This window comes from Arvicanthis niloticus, chromosome 22, assembly GCF_011762505.2.
Source record: "Arvicanthis niloticus isolate mArvNil1 chromosome 22, mArvNil1.pat.X, whole genome shotgun sequence".
In the NCBI taxonomy this organism is placed as follows: Eukaryota; Metazoa; Chordata; class Mammalia; order Rodentia; family Muridae; genus Arvicanthis; species Arvicanthis niloticus.
In genome coordinates, this window is record NC_133429.1 from 32,066,834 (window position 1) to 32,091,772 (window position 24,939).

Genomic DNA, 24,939 nt, shown 5'->3' on the forward strand with positions numbered 1-24,939 from the left:
ACAGGCCACATGCACTTCTTTAGACCAATGATTTTCAACCTAATCTGTAACGCTTTAATATATTTCCCCATGTTATGGTGACCCTCCATCTATAAAATTATTTTTATTGCTACTAAGTAACTATAATTTTGATACTATTATAAATCATAACATCCATATTTTACCATGGTCTTAAGTGGCCCTGGAATACCTTGGAATGTACAACAGACTCACATGCCTCTCCTGCCCCAACAATGCAGCTCTGCTCAGGGCTACTTACCCACTGTTGATATCATCTGCTCTCAGACTCTTCCCAAGGATATCACCATCGCTCATATATCCACCAACATCCACTTCAGAAGACACGTCCAGGTCACTGCTTGCTTTCTCGCTCATATCTATTTGTGACATGTTTCCAAGACGCGAGACAGCAGCTCTGCGGAGGGGTGTCGTATACATAAACCTGGAGGGATCCGTGTGGATGAATCGGCTGGTACCGCTTCGAGAATATCCAGCGCCCATGGAGGGGGCATCTCCGGCCTGTAGACGAGGACACGCCTGACCCAGTCTCCAGGTCATGGGGGTAGGTCGGCTTGTCAGGTTGGGGATGGCCCTTCCATTCACTTCGGTTGTCACAGTCGTATCAAAGGTTGTCTCCAGGGTGCTGTCAAACAAAACGGAGACATAAATATACTCTGGTTCCCTAAGGCCACAGACCAAGATATGATACCACAGGAAAGGTTAGAGTTACATGTGTGATTAGAAGCTCTTCAGTTTCATGAATGTGAATAGGGTACAGATTCATTTTGTGATCCCAAACATCTCTGCTGCTGTCAAAATGTGGGAAGTCACAGTTTCTGCAAGTGGTTGCTTTCAAAAGTACCTTTTAGATAACCTGAATATTGTTTGACTCTTGAAAAAGTGAAACACTGAATTTCACCCATATTAAGTTCCTCAGACCATTACAGAAAGTTACCAGTGGGCATGCTTGCATGGATCTCTGCCAGCTTCTTCCAATGGACTGGAAGACATCAAACTATTTCACTAGAATCGGTCACAGTTGACCAGTTAATTCAGTCTAACAAGAAAGTTCTAAAGGAGACAAGATGAAAACAAAATATCAAACAGCTCTCTCTCAGCTTAAAGAGTATTGATAACTGATTGTCACGTACAAATGAAAGAAAATAGGAAGCAGTATTAAATGTCTTTTCAACCATTATAAGAGGTCTCTCACATTGTTTTCTTTGTCCCTTCAATGATAGGCAGAACTGTGAGTACCTGTGGCTTATCTGGGTCCCTCGGAGACTGGACATTGTCTCTTCCAAGTTCTGCCTCAGATCTGCAATGTTCTTGACTGTGCGCATTCTCCGAGCTTCAGGGTCTTCACCTGGAAATGGAGATATGAAATTGTTCAGCATGGTCTCTGTTCAAAGACAATCGTTGACACAGATGAGCAATATGAACCCCTGTATTTCAAAGAAAAAAAAAAAAACAAAAAAAAAAAAAACAAAAAAAAAAACAGGTAGGAAATTCCAAGATGACTCCTGTCATCTGAAAATTGTTGTTCTGTTTATAATAGTAACACATTTAATGTCACAAATAGAAATTCTGAAGCAATACAAATACAATATATTTATACATCTGTTTATTATCAGAGTCATTCCAATATTTGAGACATTTAAAAATACAGTGTACAGTACCGTAGCCACAGGGCTGGCTTGATTTTAAAATTTAAAATTATTTGGATCTGCTTACTTCAACAATTATCCATTTTCAAGGACATTCAAAAGTAGCTGAGATGACCATCCTTACTTAGCAATAAGTGTTAGACAGTGAGAAATGCTGAGGGGTCTTTTCTCATAGATTCTTTTCTGAATTTCCTATTAGACTCATGAAATGAGATTCCCCAAACTGGATAGCTTTACTTTTAATCACCTTTATATTTTGCATAGGAAATGAAAACATCCTCATGGTGACATCACAGTTTAACCAGAGACCTAGGCACCTGAACCCAAACACACCTTTCTAACAGTCATAGAGCAAGTAGTTCTGAGAATGTGATAATGGCAGGCATTCCACGTGAACGCCCATCTTTTGTGCAGAAGGGTAAGAATGTTTACAGTTAGGCAATACTTCCTAACCCAGCCCATTTGAAGCTGATGAGTTCTGACAGGAATAACATGGGGTTAGCTGAGAAAGGAGGGTAGGCTGAGGGGAACAGGGACCTTCAGAAAAATATAAAAAGAAAGAAAAAATAAAAGAAGGAAAAATGAAGAAGAGAGAGAAAGGAAGAGGATGTAGACTCCACTGGATAGATGTCCAAGAGTGATAGAGTTGGATGTTGAAGATCCATTTCCAGCTTCCCCAAAAAATGTCACACAGCTTTCCTTAGTAGCTACACAAGTTTTGTTCCCCTACCAGCAATGGAAGAGTTTCCCCTTTTCCCCATATTCTAGTCAGCATTAGATGTCATCAGTTTTATTGTGGGTCTTGACCATTCTGACTTGGGATAGGATGAACTTTCAAAGTGGTTTTGATTTGTATCTCTGTGATGACTAAGGAACTGAGTTGGATGTGCAGGGAGACTGTGGGATTATTGGGAGGAGGTAGGAGAATAAAATCATGATCATAATATATTGTATGAGCTTTTACAAAGGAGAAAAGGAAAGGAAAGAGAGAAGAGATAAATACATTAAGAGGAACAAGCAAAGGAGAGAAGAGGGAGGAAGCAAAGGATAGGAGAGTTTAGAAGAAAAACCAAAAGAAAGTGGAAAGAGAAGTAGAAAACTCATATTAATGTATTAAATTACATTATGAAAAACCACCACGCAGATAAGTCAAAATTCATATACATACATTTCATTTTAACCCTCTATGTACAAATTCATTTTACTAATGTACTTAGTATTCTTCCTTAGAATACTTCCTTAGTATTCAGATCAGAATTCAAATATAAAGTTCACATGTCAATTCAGACTCTGTAATTATAGTTCAGAGTTGTTGGGGAGGGGGGTGGCGTGCATCTCAAAAACCCTGTATGGAACTGATCTACGTCTCACATGGGACATGTATATTAACTTCATCTCCATCTTCAACCCTGAAAACACTACACCTCTCTCCTGCCGTCATTCAGCAGGACTAATGATGAAAATAGTTTTAGGGAGCGAACCACAACAGGTCCTCATAAGTTCCCCTCAGTGGATCCAGCAGCTCTGAAAGCAACTGAAAAAAAAAAAACAAAACAAAACAAAAAAAACAAACAAAAAAAAACCTTATACTATTCCACAGCACTGCTCAAATACCAAGACTCCTGTCGGGACTCCTGGCAGTTCCTTGACTGTCTGTCTTAGATAATCATTACTGCCTTGTTCATTACCACTCAGTATGGATGCCCATCCAAATAGCCACAAGGTCTGTCCCAGCCTGTAAACTTGTTCCTACTTGTTTATAAATGTTTTCTGCAGATAACAGCATTATTATTCCACACGGAGGCTGTATGGGATTGCTTCATTGAAAGAAACACAGTTTAACAAATAGAAAAAATATAAGATGGGATGGCAGGCATGTGGTATAAACTTCTCCACATGAATCCAAACCATGTAATCTCTAATCCCTTGATTGACTTCCTTAGAAACTAGGACTGTTTCTAAGCTCCAAGATACCAACCACATCCTCTCTGGAAATTGCAGACATGATTCTCATGAAGAGGACAAAGTTCATGAGAAACAACCTACTGAAATGTTCCTTTTCCACATCCAAGTCATCTGCTATAATGTTGGGGAATAAAAAGATAGCTGGCAGAGAAAAATTGAAAGAGTGGTGGGAGAATATAGTTATAGCCGAAAGAAAAACAGGAGCAACAGATTGAGGTAAATAGTGGAGATTTTTTTTGTTGTTTCTTATTTATTTATTTATTTATTTATTTATTTATTGTTGTGTTTGGAGGGCTTTGTTGTTATTATTATTTTATTTCATTTTATTACTTTTTATGATTTTTTTTCCAGCATTGCCCTCCTCCCAGTCCCCTCTTCTAAAGTTCCTCATCCCATTCCTCCTCCCCACTGTCTCCCAGAGGATGTACCCTCAACCAGGGACCAGGCCTGCCCTCTTCCTGGGGCCTCAAGTCTCTCTAGGTTAGGCAAGTCTTCCTCTACTGAGGCCAGACCAGACAGTCCTCTGCTATGTATGTGTCAGGGGCCTCATATAAGCTGGTGTATACTGCCTGGTTGGTGGCTTAGTGTCTGAGAGATCTTAGGAGTTCAGGCTGGTTGAGATTGTTGGTCTTTCTATGGGGTCAACCCTCCTCAGCTTCCTTCAGCCTTTCCCTAATTCAACCACAGGGGTTCCCTGACTTCCATCCAACGGTTGGGTATAATATCTATGTCTGCTCAGTCAGCTGCTTGTTGAGCCTCTCAGAGGACAGCCATGCTAGGCTCCTGTCTGAAAGCACACCATAGCATCAATAATAGTGTCAGGCCTTGGGGCTTCCTCTTGAGATTATTGGACCAATCAATGGACCTCCTTTTCCTCCGTTTCTTCTTTATTTTTGTCCCTGGAGTTCTTTTAGATAGGAACAATTCTGGGTCAGAATTTTTGACTGTGGGATTGCAACCCTATCCATCCCTACTTGATACCTTATCTTTCTGCTGGAGGTAGAATCTACTAGTTTCCTTTTCCCCACTGTTGGGCATTTCATCTAAGGTCCCTCCCTTTGAGTCCTGAGAATCCCTCACCTCTCAAGTTCCTGGTACTTTCTAGAGAATTCTGCAACACCACCACCTTTCAGCACTCCTCCACCCCCAGGTTGCATATTTCCATTCATTCTGCTGGCTCTCAGGGCTTCTTTCCTGTCTTACCAATACCCTCCCCCCATACCTGATCATGTTACCCTTTTTCCCTCCCCTTCCCCACCCCCATCCAGTTCCTCCTCTTCCAAAATTAATCACCATGGGAGACAGAGGGAGAGAGGAAGGCAAAAGGAGAATGGTGAGGAAATTTAAAGATGAAAATACACTAGAGACTTTAAGAGCAGGGAAGTAGAGACCATGGGGGCAGGGGGGAGGTGAGAGGGGATACCAAGTGAGAGGGGGCAGCTGCAAAGCACTGACCTGGAACATACTCACGCTACCTACATCACTGTATACTGCCTATCCCCAGCCCATCTGCATCCAGGCTGTCTTACCATTTGTTAGACCACAATATTGGAATTGATATTTGAACTATTCCCCATGTTTTTAAGCAATACTTTAAAGAATAAACATGAACATTTTGTTTCACTGAATAATTTTTCTTATCTATTTCCTTTTGGTAGCACAATAGGAGTGTTTAATCCAGTTGAAATCTGGCCTTGTTTACGCAATTTCCCTCAAATGCAAGAACTATAGTATCCCCCTTACTCCACCCTTTGATTTTCCCCTAAGGACACTTACAGGTGACACTATGCCACTCCTGGCAATCAAACAGGCGGCTCTCTGCCCTCCCACACTTACAGAGCATGCCATCTTTGCTGCCTTATTTGTTCCATGAAGGATAATAACCAGAGCTAAATGTATTGTAGCAAATAATTTCAGTGACCCACGAAAGGCAAGATAAAAACTAAGTGCATTTGTAATCCCCTAAGGAATGATTGCAGAGTCTGGAATGTCTTTCAAAGTGGTATTCAGATGATGTAGTAAGGCTTTGTGGGGGTTGGGAGGAGGCCAAACCAAGGGACATATATATCTAACTGCTTAGCAAGAAAAGAAAGGTTATAAGAAGGATGCACATGAGAGAAATTTCCTTAAACAACAAAAACAATTCATTTCTTCCCATCTGCATAATCTGAAACTCAACCACTATTCCCCAAAGAGGGTTCTCATTTTTTGCCAATCCAATGGTAGAGATGTCTACACAGTTTTTCAAATGGTTTATTCTCTAATCCACTTGAATTTTTAACACTGGTGCAGAGGGTTTTCCAACAGCTTCCAGAATAGTGCCTCTGCTTCACAACCAGTGCATAATAGGGAATTTAATTTGGATGGTCTGCCCTTACTATATGTGCTTTAAATATACATATTATAATTAACATTGTCACACTACCATCTTTTAATAGAAATCAAATTATATATGTGTGAAACTTGATTTATATAACTGGATCCATTACAGAATTCACTCTGCACACTTTGCTATTGAAAGCTTTTCTCGTTTTGAATAGTGACCCTCGTTTTGTGGATGTCCCCAGCCATGATTTTCTGATAAAACTTTTAAACTCGTCCTTATGATCTTGATATTTGATAGGAATAGAAAAAGAGATGGTCAATGGTAAGATAGTAGCATTGCAAACATTGTCCTATATATTTATAGCATAGACCCTAGCCTGAATAATTTATTAGAATACTCAATAGTAAAATACTGAACTCATGAAACTTTGGCCAAAGCTAACTTAGGCCATGTTGATCATAGGCAGAACCTAGGCAACAACAAAGCAGAAATTCTACAAAGTTAAAGCATCACAATCTAGGAAATTTCCTTGTCGTGCTTGATATGGAAATATGAACATATGGAAATACACGAGAACTACTTGAATGTCTTTTTCCCCTTACTTCTTACTTGCATTTTGAATGCTGGCACTGGTGGGTAGAAGGAGAAATCCTTATGGAGACTAAACATGTGGATGTGATAAGCAAGATCTCAGTTCAAATACATGGCATACACTCTTCTATTGGGGGGCTATCCTGAGACAGTAATAATCCAGGTTATTTATGCACAATGAGTGAGGTTTCATACTTATACCCAATCACTTCTTACAATAATCTAACACAGCAACCTCTGAATCCTGCCTGGGGACTACACTCTGCTCACATGGCTGAAAATACCAACATGAAAGGTACTTAGAACAAGATGAATACGACAACGTTATAAGCCAAAGATGAATCCTGTTTGACTCTACAGTTTCGGAGGATCAAAAAGAGAGGAAAAAAGGAGAAAAAGACATATGGATCAAGACTTCTTCTCATCTTTATACCATGTAGAGCTTCCTTTATGAGAAACAGTTCATCACCCAGATCATACAGTGCTGTGGAGATAAATCTCTGACACCCTAGTACCTGGTGAATTTACATTCAGGAATCACTTTTCTCAAAACTGTGTAATCATTACTCTTTCTGAGCCAAACCGACATGCAAAATTGAGCTGTATTTGCCTCTGCTGTCTCTCTAAGCTTTCTCATTCCAAAGCTGTTCCCTGAAACATCCCAGACAACCTCATAAAACACCTTGTCACCAGACGTTCACATAGAGAATAAAAACAAATCTGTACTTAGCACCATCTGTGTCTGGGAAACAAAGAGATCAGTGGACAGAAGTAGTGCTTTTGAACTTATAGAATGCCCTACAAAGTCCATTCCGAAAGCCCATACTGATATAAAATTCGATGTCCTCTGTGGCTTAGCATTTAGAGATACTGAGGCAATTCTGTGATGTAAATGTGTGACAGTGGGAAACTAAATGGAGAAATATTAAATGTGGGCCCCTCTTTAGGTCCATGTGTTAGGGAAGTGGCAAGGCCGACCTTTCAAGTTTCACCACCAAAGCCCTGCCATCCATCCAGTTAAAAATGATCCTGCAAGTTATTAATGTTGCCATTTAAAACGATTGTGAAAAATGAAACAGTTAACAGTTATTCCCATAGTTTAGTGGTAATATAGCTAGATGTTATAGTTCTACATATAGAGGAACAGCTGTTCCAAGATACAGGAAGGAGGAAAGAAAGGAAGGCAAGAAAGCAAGGCAGGGAAAGAGAGTGCTGGCCTCTGCATGCAAGGGGCTTGAAATATCAAAAGGGAGCAGTCATCTATTTAGGGACCTCCAAGGCAGCAAATGCAACCAGAAATTTACCCAGGAGACCATTCCATCTTCATTACACATGAAGGATAAGGTCACCTTGAGGGAAGTTAACCAAGTCTCCCACAAAGACTAAGTCGAAAGCATACTTACATTTAGGATATCCCAGACACCCAGCCAAGTGATACCCACCACCAATGAGGCTGTTTACTCTGCCCAGTTAAAATTCAAAACAGGAATTCAGAGTTCAGTTTCATAAGAAAAACAATTTCAAGGAAGATGAAATTAGAATCTTAAGCACATATATTAAAAAAAAAAATTAGTCTGACAAGGAAAGGTAATTAACTGACTGCCATGAATCCTGTCCTGGACTCACCTAGCAAGTCACTGTAAAGTGCCTGTTCCAGATCCCCCAGCATGGTGAGGATCACATCCTCATCCAGGTGAGCGGTCCCTTCCCGTAGGCAGCTTTCTCCCTCCTCTTCAGCCCAACTTCGGCTTGTACTGCTTGGCTTGGAGGACCCGTTTTCATCTTCAGACTTGCTGTCTTCATCACTTTCTCCGTCTAAACCTTTTCTTCCAGGCCAGTCCTCTAAGTCATCTGCACAGGACTGGCTGCCTCCTGCAGGCAAGCTCCAGGCTCCTGAGGCACTGCCATGATACAGTGACTGCACAGACTTAGACAGAAACCTTGAGAGACATCTTCTTTCTGCATAGTTGGATTCTCTCTGGCTAGCCTTGGCTGCATTTCCAAACCAGTTGGAAATGCGCACAGTAGGTCTCCTCTCCCCCTCACTGGAGAGGGAAAGGTTGGTCAAAGACTTTTGCTTCTGAAGACAAGCTCCCTTTTTCTTTACTTCTTTGCCGCGAAACACAGAGAGCCCAGCAGCCTGCTGCATGGTTCTAATGCCTTCCTCTTTTTCAGTCGGACTTCATATTGTCTCTTTACACTACAATTGTAGCTGTCCCCTTTTTTGGTTTTAATTAGCACGTGCACTTCAACAAAAGCTCAGGCTCAGACATTCACAGGACAATGATCAAGACAGTCACTTTCCCACAATTGAGCTTGCCGCGTCATTTCACCCATCAGCAGTACTTACAAAACATTTTGTGCAAATAAATGTCTTAAGCCAAAAAAAAAAAAAAAAAAAAAAAAAAGAGTTCACGAAAGACTCTGCTCCAGCTGAAAAAGTCACCCAGGAAGCCAACTACGTTTTTCTGTCTTCATCCAATCGTATGTCTCAGCAGGATGGGGCGTCCGCATTTCCCTCTATTGCTTCTGTGTTCCGAAATGCAAGGTGGAGGCAAAGCAGGGTGTCTCTCGTTCCCGCCCCGCAGCCTTGCTTTTCACTGATCAAGGTCTGTGAAACCTTTACTCTAACAAGCTGACACAGTGCAGCAAGTACGGCTTCTGCAGCAGAGCCCACAGACAGCAGAGATCAAGCAAGGAAGCCCAGCCCTGCTGAGCCTCCTCATATTTTAGTATTCCACCTGCATCGCCAGATCTATGGTTCTCCCTTGCTGCTGCAGTGGATGCTGCTAGCTGCCATGGCAGCAAACATCCTGCTAAATTAAAACAGAGGCACAGGCACGGCAGCAGCTGGCCAAGCGAGAATGCCACAGGTTTCAGAGCCAAGCCTGAACAGAGATGCTATACGGCGGATCCTCTGCACATCTCAATGACTCTCAGCCAACCCAGCCTCCCACACAGTAGCACAGACGCTCACACACACTCTTACACGGCATGCGCTTCCTGAGATTCTGAGAATGACAGACTAATTCTCTATAGCTGCAGGCAGCTGAAGCAGGCAGATATGCTTTCCGACTGTTGGCATTCCTGCTGTAAAAGCACAGATCAAATTTAAGAGTGTAAAGGACCCAAAAACTGGAGCCCGACTCCCTCTCCCCTCTGTCAGGTAATGTTTTAAAGGGAAAGACCACTTCCTATCCTTTACAGAACAAGTTCATGGTGTTTTACCCCTTTAAATTCTGAAGATAATGAATAAAATCCTACCATGATAATGAAATTAAGATTTCTTCCATATTTCCTTCAAAAACATAGAAGCAAAAAGTCTTAGCTGAAGAAAGTTACTCAAACCATTCACCTGGAAGTTTAGAGTCCAGTGCATAATAAAACAGTGCAAAATAACACACACAATGTACATTACGATTTTTGTAAACCACAATGTACATTATTATGGTTTTGTATATCACAATGTACATTATGATTTTGTATGTTGAGCAGTTTCTTAAGTCAACTCATGAGCTAATCACAGTATAATCAGTTCTTAATATTTCATATTTTGATAAATATAGGAAACTCTTAAAAGATTCACTTATTTTTGTCTCATACATGGTGTATACACCAAGCTGTTGGGATGAAATCCAGACTTTAGGAAAATTTGTTTTCACAAAGCAAATATGTGTTGTATCAAAAATCATGTATAACATGGATGATTTAAAAGCTTCTTAAAGAAAAAGAAAGAACTTTTGAAGATTTTCTGTTCCCAAATACCACATACTAACATTGAGAAAATAATGGATCAAGATAGTAGAGTCTATTAGTCAAATTACATATAGGCTATATCATCTACAGAGAGGATAAATTAAATTAATTGTGATTTCCACTTTCAGCTATAATTTCCACTCTCAGTGGAGAGAAATACCCTATTCCTACCTATATAAAATAGCACAATAAAATGCACTTCTCATTGCTTCCACTGATGACAACTTCCTTTGAAAAGGGAATGCCCTCTCATGGCCCCATTCAGGGCAAACCATACTTAAATCCAGGTTACAAATATGTAAGACTAGATGGAAAGAAAGGTCACTAATATATTGCCATCAACAATCAAGCCATCAATTGTGAATGTTGTTTACTAATTTTCACACTTTAAAAAGTTGTGTTTACATAATACATGTTTTTTTACATAATACATGTTTAAATGAAATTAATATATATATAAATAATTAACTAAAATTGATCCTTATGCTTCAAAAACAATTTTGTTCCAAAAATAATTTGTTCTTGCTTTCAAGTTTTGTTAGACCTAACCAAGTATTTCCAAACTATGAGAATATAATGCAGGTCTTAAGGTGGAAATGTTGTATTTCTATGACCCAGGTTGCACATATATTGTTTGACATATGGTAATGTAGCCAAAGGCCTCACTGAAAGGGGCCCTAATACTTTATAGGTCAAAAAGCTGAACTTCTACATGTATACATGAAAGCAATAATTATACCCTTCTCTTTCAAGAGGGTGTTTATATGCCAATCAGCTTAAGCAGTGGTTTTCCAGTTTCTCTAAAGAACCATTAAAGGGACTTATTAAAGCACCATTTCTGAGGCGCCAGCCCCACAACTGTTCATTTAGTAGGTCTTAGAAGGTCGTGACATTGCTTTTCTGATATTTTCCCAAGCATTACTGGTTCTGGGACCCCATTTTGAGAGCCACTAGGATGAGATTAGTGGTGTCTAATTGAGGATGGCTTTTGTTCCCTAGGAGACATTTGTGGTTCCGATGGGAGAGGGTGACATCTATGGAACGGAAGCCATGGTGCTGTTTATCATGGGATGACAGATTCTAAAGCCCACAAAACCAAACTGTGTACTATCCAATGTCAGTACTGTCAAGGTTAAGAAATGTTGTTCTGAATGCCTTTCAAAACAACAATGCACTTTCTTGACATTAATATCCACCTTGTAGTGGTTAACAGCTCTTTTCTCTGGTATATGTTACTCTGAGACCCATACCAAGACCACAGCCTGGGACGTATTGATCTTATGACATAGCAGAGATGAATAATCTACACAACAATTCTCAATGCTTCTCTTCAGGAATGGCCCATGTCATTTTTAATACTCTCATTTTATTTATCAAATCAAATTGCATATGTCATCCTAATTCTCTTGGGCCAGATATCCAGCACTCTCCTTATGGAGTGAAGACTGTAAACGTGGGCTAAATTCAATGAAACTGAGCAAAGAAGAAACTACAGATAAATAGCATACACATTTTGAAAAGATAGCCCGACAAAAGAAATGGCAAATGGGGGTGGTTGTCATTTTTTCTCCTTATGTAAAGATTTTATAACAAGCTTGTAAGCTTGTAATTACTGTAGTTCTGCCTCTGGAACTATTAGATGTAAATTTACCCTGACAACTGTAGGGAACCTACTCACATCACTACAGGCATCTGTCCCTGCTTTGTTGCCTGTGCACAACACAAGGGTATTTTTATTTCTTTGGAATCACACAGAGAAATACATGTTATACAAGGTGGATGAAAAGCTTCCATTAAAAAAATGGAAACAACTGCATAAATATGACTCATTTTAATTTTGTCTAATATTTATGAAATAAAATATATCCAATATAATGTCCTGGAAAAGAATGCTCTCAGATCTCTAGTAAGCATTGCTCTCCTATTTGGCTATTTGAGTAGAAGATCTAACTTAATTTAAATCACAAGAGCTTCATCTCTTTAGACTCTATAAACACTCAGGAGATGGAAATTCTAGTGATCATTTGCAAAGCTCTTAAATGCCAGATATTACTTATTTTTTAATGTAACAATGTAAATAACCACTACCTTATCCTTTTCTTAAACCTATACATTTGGTTCTATAGTAATTCCATGAAACCATTCACTTATTTCAATATTTTTTCTTAGAAAGCAAGATACCAGGTTTATATTCATATAATTGAATATATTCCAGTTAAAGGTTAAAAACTGCATTGCACAAATGTTGCACATAGACTAGATACACATGGGAACAGAGAGCCTTGTGCAAAAAGAAGAGAAAAGCCAAATGTGAACTTAACTAGAAAGCAAAATCTAAAGCCACCTACAAAGGGATGAACATTTAATCTCAATCACGTTTGGCTGGATCTCATGGCACTAAAAGAAATGGTCTCAGAGAGTAAATTCTCTCTGGCGAAGCAGGTGAAAATGCAAACAAAAGCTAAAGCACTGAATGTACACGATACATTCACTCGGGAATATAACATCAGAGCATCACTTTAGTTCTTCTGGGATGGCATACAGAGTGTCACAATGTGTATCTTAGAGAAAGCAGTGGGACCTATAAGCTAATCAATGCGTTGGTCTGGATTGTATATGCATAATAATAATTATTAGAATCACCATCATCAGATCAGGTAAACGGCATGGATCTTTCTCCAAATGACTGAAGAACGAGAAGAAACTTGACTGGTGTTCTCACAACCTTGGAGAATATTAAAAAGTTACAAAGATTCTTCAATTGCAAAGTAAGGCCTTCTGTTTCTAATTCTTACCCAACAATCAAATTGAATTACACTAAATTTCTTCCACAACATTTTCTTGAAAAAAAAAAAAAAAAAGACATTTTAACTGCTACCAGTCAGATATTACATCAAGGAGAATTTAAACAGCTAAGCCTCCTTCTTAGCAAATTCCTCTAACCAATTTCCACTGCAGAATGAACTAAGTTTACTCCTTAAGAGTATTATAATCCTTACAGGCCATATATCATGTAAGTAATGGGACAGAGATAAATTTGACAATTTTTTTAATTAAAAGAAAAGGGATTTCTATCCCCCTGGGTAACATATCAAAATTTTTCAGAGGGAGAGAAAGGCAGTTTCATTATATATATATATATATATATATATATATATATATATATATATATATATATATATATATATATATATATAATTGAAATTATTTTGTTTTTTCCCACTTAGGTCTTTATTAGTTACATTCCTCATCGCTGGGACAAAAATACCCAAGGAGAAGCAACTCAAGGACAGAAAGGTGTAGTTTGATTCTCAATTTGAGGAAGGAATTCCATCAGGTGCAGTAGGCATGGCAGGGTCTGGAGAAAATTGGCCATGCAAACTTTAAGTCAGGAAGAGCGAGAGTCGACTGGACATGACTATGGAATGGACAGGCTGCCCACAGTGGTCCACATCTTCTCACACCACACCTCCACGTGTAGAGCTACATCATCTCCAGGAGGTCTCACAACTTTACCGAGTAGCACCGCTAGCCAGAAACAGGTGCACACATTCAAACACCCTAGCCTCTTGGGGAAGTTCAGCTTGCAAACCATGATTTAGTTAGAGGATTAATTCAGTACTAATCACCCTATGTTTATCTTGACTGGCATGTCTCCCAAAGCCCACAGTAGGTCTCCTATTTCCTACATGCTGTATACAACTAAAAATTGTTTAGTACACTTCCCCATCAAGGGTCTCATTTATATAATATCTGCATTGTTTTTCATTTCAGAAACAGTAATAGGATGGGAGGTATGTACCAATTACAGACTGGGATATACCAGTTTATAAGACAGACATGGAAAGGAAGAGCTCTATTCTAGATATATCTTGAAAATATATTTAGAGTAGAAAATGTAATAGAATAGAGACTCTACTTAAATGGCTTAGAACATTAGCAGTTTGTTTGTTTGTTTGTTTTGTGCAGTGTTAAAAGTTCAATTTATGGATTCCCATTTACTAGGCTCGGACTCTCCCACTGAGTTATATTGCCAGAACAGCACTTTAGTCCTTATGGGAACAGCATACAGAGTGTCATCCATATTGAGCTTCTGAGTTTCTGAGAGGGGACATGAGAGGGATATGGAAAATTATCAAACATTGAGAAGTATATCCAAAGCTTATTCCCATGTCCCTGAGCTCAGAGAGCAGGCAATACACATAGGGTAATGGACTGAACATCAGGTGGCAGAGGTCACAAAGGATTCTTTAGTATCAGGCCTGAGTAACTGAAGGATTACATTACTTACTATCAACCAAAGAGAAGAAGATACAAACAAAGGATGGTTTGAAGGTAGCCTTAGGGCATGGTTTTAAATGTAGTATGTTGGAAATAAATGTGAGATATTTAAGTGGAACTATGTAAAGAATGGATACCTGAGTCAGGTTGCAAAGGAGAGGACTAGAGGAGAGAAACATTTGTGAGCCACTAGTGTATGGATCACATGCAAAGCCAGGAACTACTGTAGTACCCATGTGTAATACAGTCTTGGGAAGAAAACTGAATTGTTTCCATGATAGGAAATTAGGGTGGAAAGGCATAAGTAGAAATGATTACCAGGAAAGAACAATGAGGTTTGGGGAAAATCAATGGAATGCTGAAATCAAGCCAGGGAGTCTCTTAGATTCCTGGTTAGATGTCAATAAGATGAGCCATACAGCTTAATCCTTAGATTTGGACTGATCTCCAATAATAACAACTTCAATTAAGAGCAATTTTAGTGCAGACATGAGGTGAAAGGGCTATAGAGTAAGCTGGGGCAACAACGAGAAAGGATTAGTGGCTGGTTAGAAGGTTACCCAAGTAGGACGAAATGATTAAATTATAGCTGTAGAGTCGGAAGGCAAAGGAAAGTTGTCTTATATTATATTGAAGTTAGAGATACGTCATCACCTCATGGTCTGAAGAGATGGTTTAGTAGCAAAGATGAACATTAGCAGGGAAATGAGAGTGCTGTCCAAGAAGAGCAAAGTAAAAGTGTGTTAAGTGGGAATAGATGCTCCGAGTAGGTAGACATAAATGCAGAGTGCATGGACGCCCCTTCTCTGCATCCCATTTTTCAGTAAAGTGACATCACAGTTAACAGTTAACAAGTCTAGTTACAGGTAGTATTAGAGTTTTGAGGAAAAAAGGAGTAACATTTTGTGTCTAAGAATTTGAGGGACTGAGCAGAGTTTGGGAAAATAAGAGAGGATGAAGGAATTAGGGGTGTGTTTGGAAGGAGAAGAAACTTCCAGCTACCACAAGAACTGAGCTGATTAAGAAGGAAGGTGCAGGTGATTTGAGAAGTGACAAAAAAAAAAAAAAAAAAAAAAAAAAAACCAGTTTATAAACTGGGAATGCTAGCAGAGTCATTGTGGAGCCAGAGAATGGTGGGGAGATTAACTGTAAACATAGGGAACTTCAAGCATGAAGAATAGAATTTATGGGGCTGGAGAAATGGTACAGTAGTTAAGAGCACTAGCTGTTCTTCTAGAGGACCAGGGTACAACTCCTATTCAGCTTCTGATGGTTCACATGTGTATGACATGTATCATACACAGACATATATGATGAATAGGATTCATGGCAATGATGTTATGGAGAAGTTATAGTTTCTGATAATGCCAAGGACTAAGCTCTGACCATAGGACTGTGAGGCTGTGGGATAAGGTCCCTGGAGAAGGCTAGGTTATTGAGTGAGCCATTTTTTCACATCTTTGAAACACCACAAATTAAGACAGGGATTGTACTGGAAGAAGAGACAGTATTCCCAACTGTAAAGCTAATTTCAAACACATCATGGTAATAAGAGTGACGTAAGAGCACCGGATTCATTTCAGAATCTATTTTCTTTTTCCTTCCCTTCCTCAATGTGTGACCCATATGAAGAACTCATTACTTCCACAAAATACTATTCCCTGTATTAAGTCCCTTACATTATTATACTAAAATCTGGTTTATATTTCATTTTCAAATACTCTATTATGATAACAGAACATTAAATAGAAATGTTAATTAGAAATATGAAAAATGATTCAATGCCGGCAGAATACGAAGCTTGAAAAATTAAATATGCTTATTTATTCCATCAGCACTACACAGTGATAGGGTAGCTTTAGAAAATGGTGTCCCTTTGTGAAACCCACAGCAATTAAAATTTAAATTCTACTCAAATTCACTTGCAACTATAGATTGGAGTGCCTGTACTTCACAGGCATGATGCAGATGTTCATGCACATTCAGTATGGTAATTGAAGCTTCTTCCTACCATGCTTCATAAAATATTTGTCACAACACAGGGACACGCCATCATCTTGACACTTCTCTGAGATCTCTGGAGTCTATAAATACCATTAGCATAGTCATATGTTCACATCATAATCTCTTCCCCCTCCCCTGAACTGGCCCTGTGTTGTATTTGCCATCCAAAATCACTGATGTCTAATAATATCACCAATTTTCATTCCACAGGATACTCCTGGAGTGTTATTTTATCATGACTCTCATTATTCAGTGATGGATATTTTAAGAAGGGTTCATGCTTGCTGAATTGAATTTCATGGCTATCAAAGTGCAGACACTTCTTAACCTCCTCTGCGGTGGTTTTTTTTTTTTTTTTTTTGATCCTTAAAGGCCTTGAAGTAAAACATGAATTTTCAAAAATTGAATTCTTCCTCATGATTTTGCCTTTGGACTTACCAGTAAACACATAAAGGCTAACAGGAAGATTTATTGGAAAAAAACAGACATGCCTCTACTTGCAAGTCTAACAAAATTTCTTAAATTCTCTTTCTCCAACTCATGACAATATAGTTTTCAAAGACATTTCTTGGGTACTCATGAATGAGTAGGACTATATTATACATAATAAATATATACATAATAAAATTATATTAAAGGTTTTCGATATAACCCTAGGCATATATACATTACTGGAAAAATATTTGGATCAAACTGCAAATCCCCTTTCCCACAATCAAAACTCTGATAACTGTACCTGGGAGATTTGCAATTTTTTTTATATCACCTATATATGTACATTGAAACACCTTTCCAACTAGTTTATTTTCCAATATGTACATTGGAGAAATGTTATAAACTTTATGGAATTAAATATAGGACAGGATTTTATCAGTTATAATATTACAGTAATATTATATCTTTGATACATCCCAACCTCCATATCTCAGGGTCACTCTGCTAACCAGAGAAATCCCTTGAAAAGCAAAATGCCTTAAAAAAATTACACTTTCAGGTTCTGGAAGAATAACCATTGTTTTTATTTTTTCTTTCTCTTTTCAAAGCAACAAGGAGATTGTCTTAACCAGAACATCCAATATGTGAGTAACTCTGAAGCCTGAACCATACAGAGTCCAGTCGTGCAAAACTCACAGAGCCAACATGATCTAATAAAATAGACATTGAGGGAGATTATAAAAACTCACTTACCAGATATCTCTTCTAGGCATTGCTTAGCCGTCTTACTGTAGGAAGAATCCATCTTTGTGGGGCTGGTACAGGAGTCAGCAGGTGGTAAAGAGGTGCCTTCATTTTCTGAATGTGCTCTGAAGTTAACCAAGAAGACAGAGACAAACAATTGTGGTCACCAATGACTCATCAAAGTAATTCTTCAACACAGGAGAAATCAGTTCATTACAAGTTTTCCATCAAGATCATTAACTCTTTTTTTTTTTTTACAACAGAGATGCTCCACAGATACCTATCTCTATGAGAAATTATGAATTTATTTTATATACCAAAGTATGAAGTATGAGTATATATATATATATATATATATATATATATATATATATATATATATATATATATATCACGAATGAGTTAGGTATTGATTAAGATCTCTTGGATTTACCTGCACTTGAAAGTTTGTAACTATCTATGATTGATTGCATTGGGTGTGGGAGCAAAAGAAAAATGTGTGTCCACTTTATAGAACATCTTGAACATTGGCCATATAATGCTTTTGTAATTATAGTAAAGCACTGAAACCATACCTGAAACTTTTTTTAATGCCTATGTTATAAAATGTATCTAACATAGAATGCATAAGAATAAATAACACATAGGCAGTGAGACACACATGTGACTATGATAATCTAAAGATTCTGGGACATTGAAACTAGTCAGAAACAAATGCTTTCCCTGATCTCCTGTATGCTTATATTTGTGTGCATGTCACTCGTGTCCAGAGAAATGTAGTTAACAAGTAAAGGACTGTCTAATAAAATGGAATGTAGTCAACTTAGGAGGCACATACTTTTGATATTCCAGTCTTACTTTATACAGTTTCCTCTATACACAGGTGAAAATTCTAGGGAATCTCTTGATACAGATAGAAATTGTACATGTATCTGATTCAAAAGCCCATGTTTGAGAAAGTCACAGCATGAGGCACTGAAACACAGGACTCAAGCTGACACAACGCTGTGTGCTGCCAGACTATGTGGTTTGCAGAGATTCCACCTGCCTTACTAACAATTCCATTTACAGTACTGAGACTAACACATAGCAAGTCATCCATAGTCATATCTTAGCATGAGAACACTTATAGAAGTACTTGTCTGTGAAATAAAATGTCAGTATACTTCTGAGTCACATTTTAACTAATCTATTGCTATCATCCTAAATCATAGTTTTGAGAAAAATAAAATGTGAATGTTGATCTTAGAACTAGTTCACATTTGTCCAACACCTTGGAACAAGGTCTGCAATCTCAGTACTACAGAGGTAGAGACAAGAGCAACAAGAGTCTAAAGCTAAGCTGAGATAGATCTATGGTGAGAATGGCAGAGGATAGTATGAAGATGGAGAGGAAAATATCAGAGAGGAAAGAATAAACAGGGAGATGGCTCAGTCTGTAAAGTACTTGCCACAGGACCATGACCTGTGTTTGCATCCGTAGCATCCACATAAATATCTAGATGCAGTTATCTGTCTGTAATCTCAGAGTAAACGAGGCAGAGGTAGGCAGATCATTGGAGTTCATGGCCAGTCAATACAGCTGACTTAGGAGACTGCCATGTTCTGTTGAAGACTCTGTCTCAAAAAAATGAAGTGGCCAGTAATCAAGTAACTGTGTTAGTCTCTGGCCTCCATTTTAAGGTATCCACATGCAATTATGTACACAAAGGATGAACACATATTTATGCATCACGCATTCACAATATCACATGTGCATGTATACAACCATGCATGAAATATATAATTGATATTTAATTTGTAGATATAAAAAATTGAAAAGATTGCTATGATTTTTAAGGAATTATTTAAAGCTGTTTCATCTTTGGATAGATGTGTCATATATGTGAATAATCAAAAGAGAAACAAAGCCAGAGTTCTATTTTCCTGACATCTTAGTCTATTTTGTCTGAATAAGAAGGCGAAAGTCCTCTCATGTTTTCTAGGGCTTCTTGTTCCATGTTGAACAAGTTTAAATAGTGAGTGTGGAGGTATGCAAAAATCACTGACGAAAGCTGCCTGGCTGCTGTCCAAGCAGTATCAAACAGGCACCTGACTTGCAAGATGCTTTGACTCAAGACTGGCTTAAAAATTCTGCAGGTTCACTATCCAGGGACTTGTCTCCAAGAAGCTGAGTTACCTGAGGTGTTAACTGAAATGACTGTCTGAAGCCCAATGCTAGTTGTTTCCTGTGACATCAGGACCAGTAGCTGTCATGGGAGCCAGAAGGTGTGATTGTAATGCTTATAAAAAATCAGTATCACTCTGGGAAAGTCTGCATGAACATGAGAATATTTAGAATGTCATGCGACCAGAGATTTTGCTCTACCCAAAACAGATCTTAGAGAGCATGTCTGAGCTGACAACTGTGGCTACCTTCCTTACTTAGTGAACTGATTCTTCATCTCTGTTAACTATGCCTCTATTGTCCTTTATCTCTGACACAAAGCTTCCTCACATTCTGCTTGCTCCGTTTTAACTCAGACTTTCCAACAGATTGTGTTAGTGTGGAAGCACACACTTCTAGTTGATTACCTTTCAGTGTCTTCTTAGTTTAAGGCACAAGAAAAGACGGTTTATATTCTACCTCTTTGGTGGCTATGCCCTGGCATTCTCCGTATGAGTCATTTGCAGAAGCAAATATATGGAAACAGAGTATTGTTAAAAAGAACATAAGACACTAAACTCCACATCATTTTCAAAAAAACTTGGAAGCCCTCCTTGGCTTATTTTCAGAAGTGGGTCAGCTCAGACATTTTTGTTCCATGCATTTTATGAAAATGACAAATATCTAGTCCTTTCTCTATGTACAATAGTACTGGAATTAGATTTTAGCTCTGATCTACTAGGATGTAAGCAACACTAATTACTAAAGTTTTGCTTTTTATACACTTAATCAAAAAAATCAGCCAACGTTCTTGACAATTTCCAAATGCTCTCTATTCTTGGGACTATTATAGACCAGTGGAATAAAAACATTTGGGTCTTATCATGAAACTATTTATAAAGACTTCACAGGAACATTTTGACATAGTGAATACTGCAGAGTATCCCTCCCCTCACTGGTCCACACAACACAGGGTGACATGATGACAGTGCACATTGCAAGTACCTACTAAAAATATGACCGGGAGCTTGGAAAATACTATTTATTTCATGTAGAGTTCTAGTTCCCCAGGTCTACAAGAGGTTATAAACAGTTGTAGAACTAAGAAATCTAAGTTCCAACAATGATTAGCCCAAAATGGCAAAGTCCATTTTTATGTATTTTCTATGCAACAAATATTGGTCTAGGGTAATATCTATGTAATAACACTCAACTTCACTATAGTTCTGCAAGGTGGGTGCTATAGGCAAACAAATTACAGTTTCTAGCTGTCTGACCATTGACTGGGGTAATAGCCTTGTGTATTTTTATCCAATACCCAAACTAGACTGCTTGTAAATGGTGACTTACCAATCATTACTCTGACAATTTTACTGCATGCATAACCTATGAAATAAAATCAGACCCTATTAGTCCTTACTGGACACTCAGTATTGTATTTCAACTTCCCTTCGCTAATAGACCAGTCTAAAAGGGACATTATTGAATGTAACAATGTCAACTTATATATTGTAAGTGTTATACTTTACTGGCCATTTAAGCAATTTGATAACTCATATTAGGTACTATCAACTTTGATCTTTTATAAAAGAGAGTACTTTTATATTGATCTAAATATAACAGTGCATAATTTGTGATGCAAATGCATATGTATATTCCTATCCAGATAACTTAGTTTTGACCACTTAGAAAATCTAGAAGCAGCAACATGGTTTTAAATATAATTCTCCATGAAAAGAAACCAGGGCTCACTGAACAACAGATGAAGCTAATTTAGGGAATGCACAAGCTGAGTCAAACGACCATTAAACCACACAAAAGAGAGTCTCAAAAGGTGAAAATGCTTGTGAAAAGGTCGTACAGAGCAGCCTGCAGGACTTCCCAGTATCACAGGTAGGGAGATTTTAAACATCAAAGTAGATTATGTTGGCAACGTATTATATCTCAGGAAATAAAATAAGACTATTAGTTCCTACTCTATATATAGATAGATAACAGAGGAAAACCACTTTCTCAAACATGAAATACATACAGATGAAAAAATAGAATTATAAAATAATTTATCATTATTAGAATATAATTCTAATTCAGACATGGAACTTAGATTCTGTAAGCTTTGAGATAATGAAAATTAAGAACAATACTCTGTCGTACAAAAGTTTCAAAATATCTTCCTCCACAAATGTTTATTAAATATAAATGGAATTAATTTTAAAATAGAAAACTACAGGGAATATGACCTTTAAGAAGATAACAAGTCTCATGTCAGAATAATAGCAAATATAAATAATCATACCTTTAGATTAAGCAATAGGATGGAAGTAACTTTATTTGTGTGGCATCACAAGAAAATAAACGCATTTGTCTAATTATGGGTAAACATCAGACAGAGCCAGATAAAGGAAAAATATTGAAAACTGGCCTTTAAAATATAAATGTCAGAAAAATCAAGGAAATACTATAGAACAGGATTCTAGGAAAACATGACTACCGTGTAGAACATTAATTTTAAATTTCTTTAAGTGGTGCCTTGGGGACAATTAATAAAATTAAACTGTGTTTTTAAGGAAGAACAACAATATCAAACAATCAGACCCCCAGAGCTCCCAGGGACTAACCATCAACCAAAGAGTACACATGGAGGTACCCATGGCTCCAGCTGCATATGTAGCAGAGAGTGGCCTTATCTGGCATCAGTGAGAGGAGAGGCCCTTGGTCCTGTGAAGGTTTAATGACCCAATATAGGGAACGCTCGGGCAGTGAGGTGGGAGTGGGTGGGTAGGTGGGGGAACACCCTCAGAGAAGCAGGGGGAGGGGGAATGGGATAGGGAGTTTATGGAGGGGAAACTAGGAAAGGGGATACCAGTTGAAATGTAAATAAATAAAATATCCAATTAAATACAGCACACGTACACACACACACACACATACACACACACAAATACAAAGTATTGACATTACCTTAAGTTTCCTACAGATTTAATTTTTTTTCCAGATTACCTGAGCATAAAATTCAAAAGCCAAATACAAGAAAGGTTGCTCCTACCCTTCTATGCTTAGAAAATGTGAACTTACAGCTAGGTTCAATATAATAGTCCATCTTCCAGTAGCAAGCCTGTATTTCATCTTTAAAACACTGCAGTGTGAGGGCATTTAGACTACTCCCCAGTGCACAAAAATATATCAAGTCTAGCAAAAGACAGGCTTTCGAGACAAGAATTCAATAGTCTTTAGTGTGTGCTGATGACCAATTATGCCCCGTACACATAAATCTACCACTGCAGTATAATCTGCAGTAGTTGCCTGAGGATGTGCAATGCTTTCTCAGAAAGACAGTTATGCGCTCCACATTTCAATCTTTGTAAACACACAGTTCCTCCTAGACAATTCATTGTTCAAGAAATAACCTGAGCTTCAACACTGTGAGCACTTTACAAACTAGTGTTTTGCATTCTCTGCCTTTTGGAACCCAGTGTATTCAAATAACAATCTCCCACGTAAACCTCCTAGGAGAATCTGGACTGTACAAATCTTACAACCCAAATTTCATCTAATGGTATATGATGATGCTTCAATGGTAATACTAACTCACATCAAAAGTAAAAAATGCTTAAAATAATAATTCATTGACCTAATTTTACAAATATAGAGAGGTACGGGGGCATATAACTTACATTTAATAAGATTTACAACACTCAGTGATTTTTGTTTCTTCATTAGTCATGTTTTACCTACTAGTCTAAGGGATATTTTTCTCTTCTGAGAATTGTCCAGGCAGCCCCTGCCTCAACTCTTTTGCTTGTATGAGCCTGCATTATTTTCCACACTTCACTTTATTGGCGTTTAATGTAAATGGAAACAAAGTATATAAAGTTAAAAATGATTGATGAGAAAGACTAACAGTTGTTTTAATTTGTTTCTTATGACTCAATATATTCAAGTGTCATTTCTCCTGAATTAACTAATTGTTGTACTATTTTTTTTTTCTTACATAATGTTGCAAATACGGGGACATAGGTGTGAAGTAATACATTCAAAAGGAATGGACAAAAAAAGATGACATGGAAATGATGGTTTTTAGATATTTAAAGGAGACTGTGGATTATCCCATTCAAGGTAGCCATTTATAATGTGTATATATTATAATATGTAATATAATGTGTACATATTATAATATCTATAATATGTATACATATTAATATTTCCTAGGTTATGGTGTCTCCTCTCACCAATAGCACAGTAACTGAAACAAGGAAAGGAGACAATAATTTATTCAGAACATTGATAGATAGAGTCAGTGGCAGTCTAATTCATGAGGTTTTAGAACAGTGGCTCTACATCTGTGAGTCGTGAGCTCTTGAGGGTCTCATATACCATATCCTACATATCAGATATTTATATTTCAGTTCTTAAAAATAGGAAAATTACAGTTATGACGTAGCAACAAAATAATTTTGTGGTTTGGAGGTCACCACAAAATGAGGAATTGTGTTTAAAGGGCCACAGCATTAGGAAGGTTGAGAACCACTGTTTTAGAGGAAAACTAAGGATTGTATCAGGAACTGGATTAGAGGATATTCTTACAATATTTTGCACAAAAACCTGGCTTTGATTTGCCCATGACCTGAAATTAAGTGAAATTGATTTAAAAGTCATGGACTAAAGGTGTTGGCACAGGAAATTTAGAGAAGCAAAGGTATTCAGGCTGGAGCTGAGAAAGAGGTTGTAACAGTTAAGACATCAGTACCCCTAGAAAGCAATTTCCTAGGCTGTAACGAAACAACAGAAAAGGTTCATGAAGTCAAAACCATACCCAGCTCCGGAGAATTCAGAAGCATTTGAAGTGTAAAAAGAAGGCCTACACTGAAGGAAAACCCTGATTCTCAAATTTGAAGTATGTGGCGACTTAAACCTCCTTAATCTTTAGAAAATTTCATCATGAGCCCATGATGCCAGACCTAGAACTAAAAGATTTGATACTTTCTTTTCAAGACTTTTGTTTTGGTTAGGTCTCATCATACCTT

The 24,939-nt window shown here is 37.9% G+C and overlaps 1 protein-coding gene across 7 annotated transcripts in view; it reads right to left on the reverse strand.

Annotated features, from left to right (window-relative positions):
* Nav3 (neuron navigator 3) overlaps positions 1-24,939 on the reverse strand; it is a 712,871-nt gene that overhangs the window by 135,794 nt on the left and 552,138 nt on the right. For 6 of the 7 annotated variants that reach the window (XM_076920185.1, XM_076920186.1, XM_076920181.1 and 3 more), the window contains 3 exons: positions 17,779-17,894; positions 1,258-1,366; positions 260-643 (listed from right to left, as the gene is read on the reverse strand). In XM_076920185.1, coding sequence (XP_076776300.1) covers positions 260-643; positions 1,258-1,366; positions 17,779-17,894 — 609 coding nt within the window. Of the gene's footprint in view, positions 1-259; positions 644-1,257; positions 1,367-8,175; positions 9,497-17,778; positions 17,895-24,939 lie in introns of those variants that run through there. The other variant, XM_076920187.1, reaches the window with a different exon arrangement.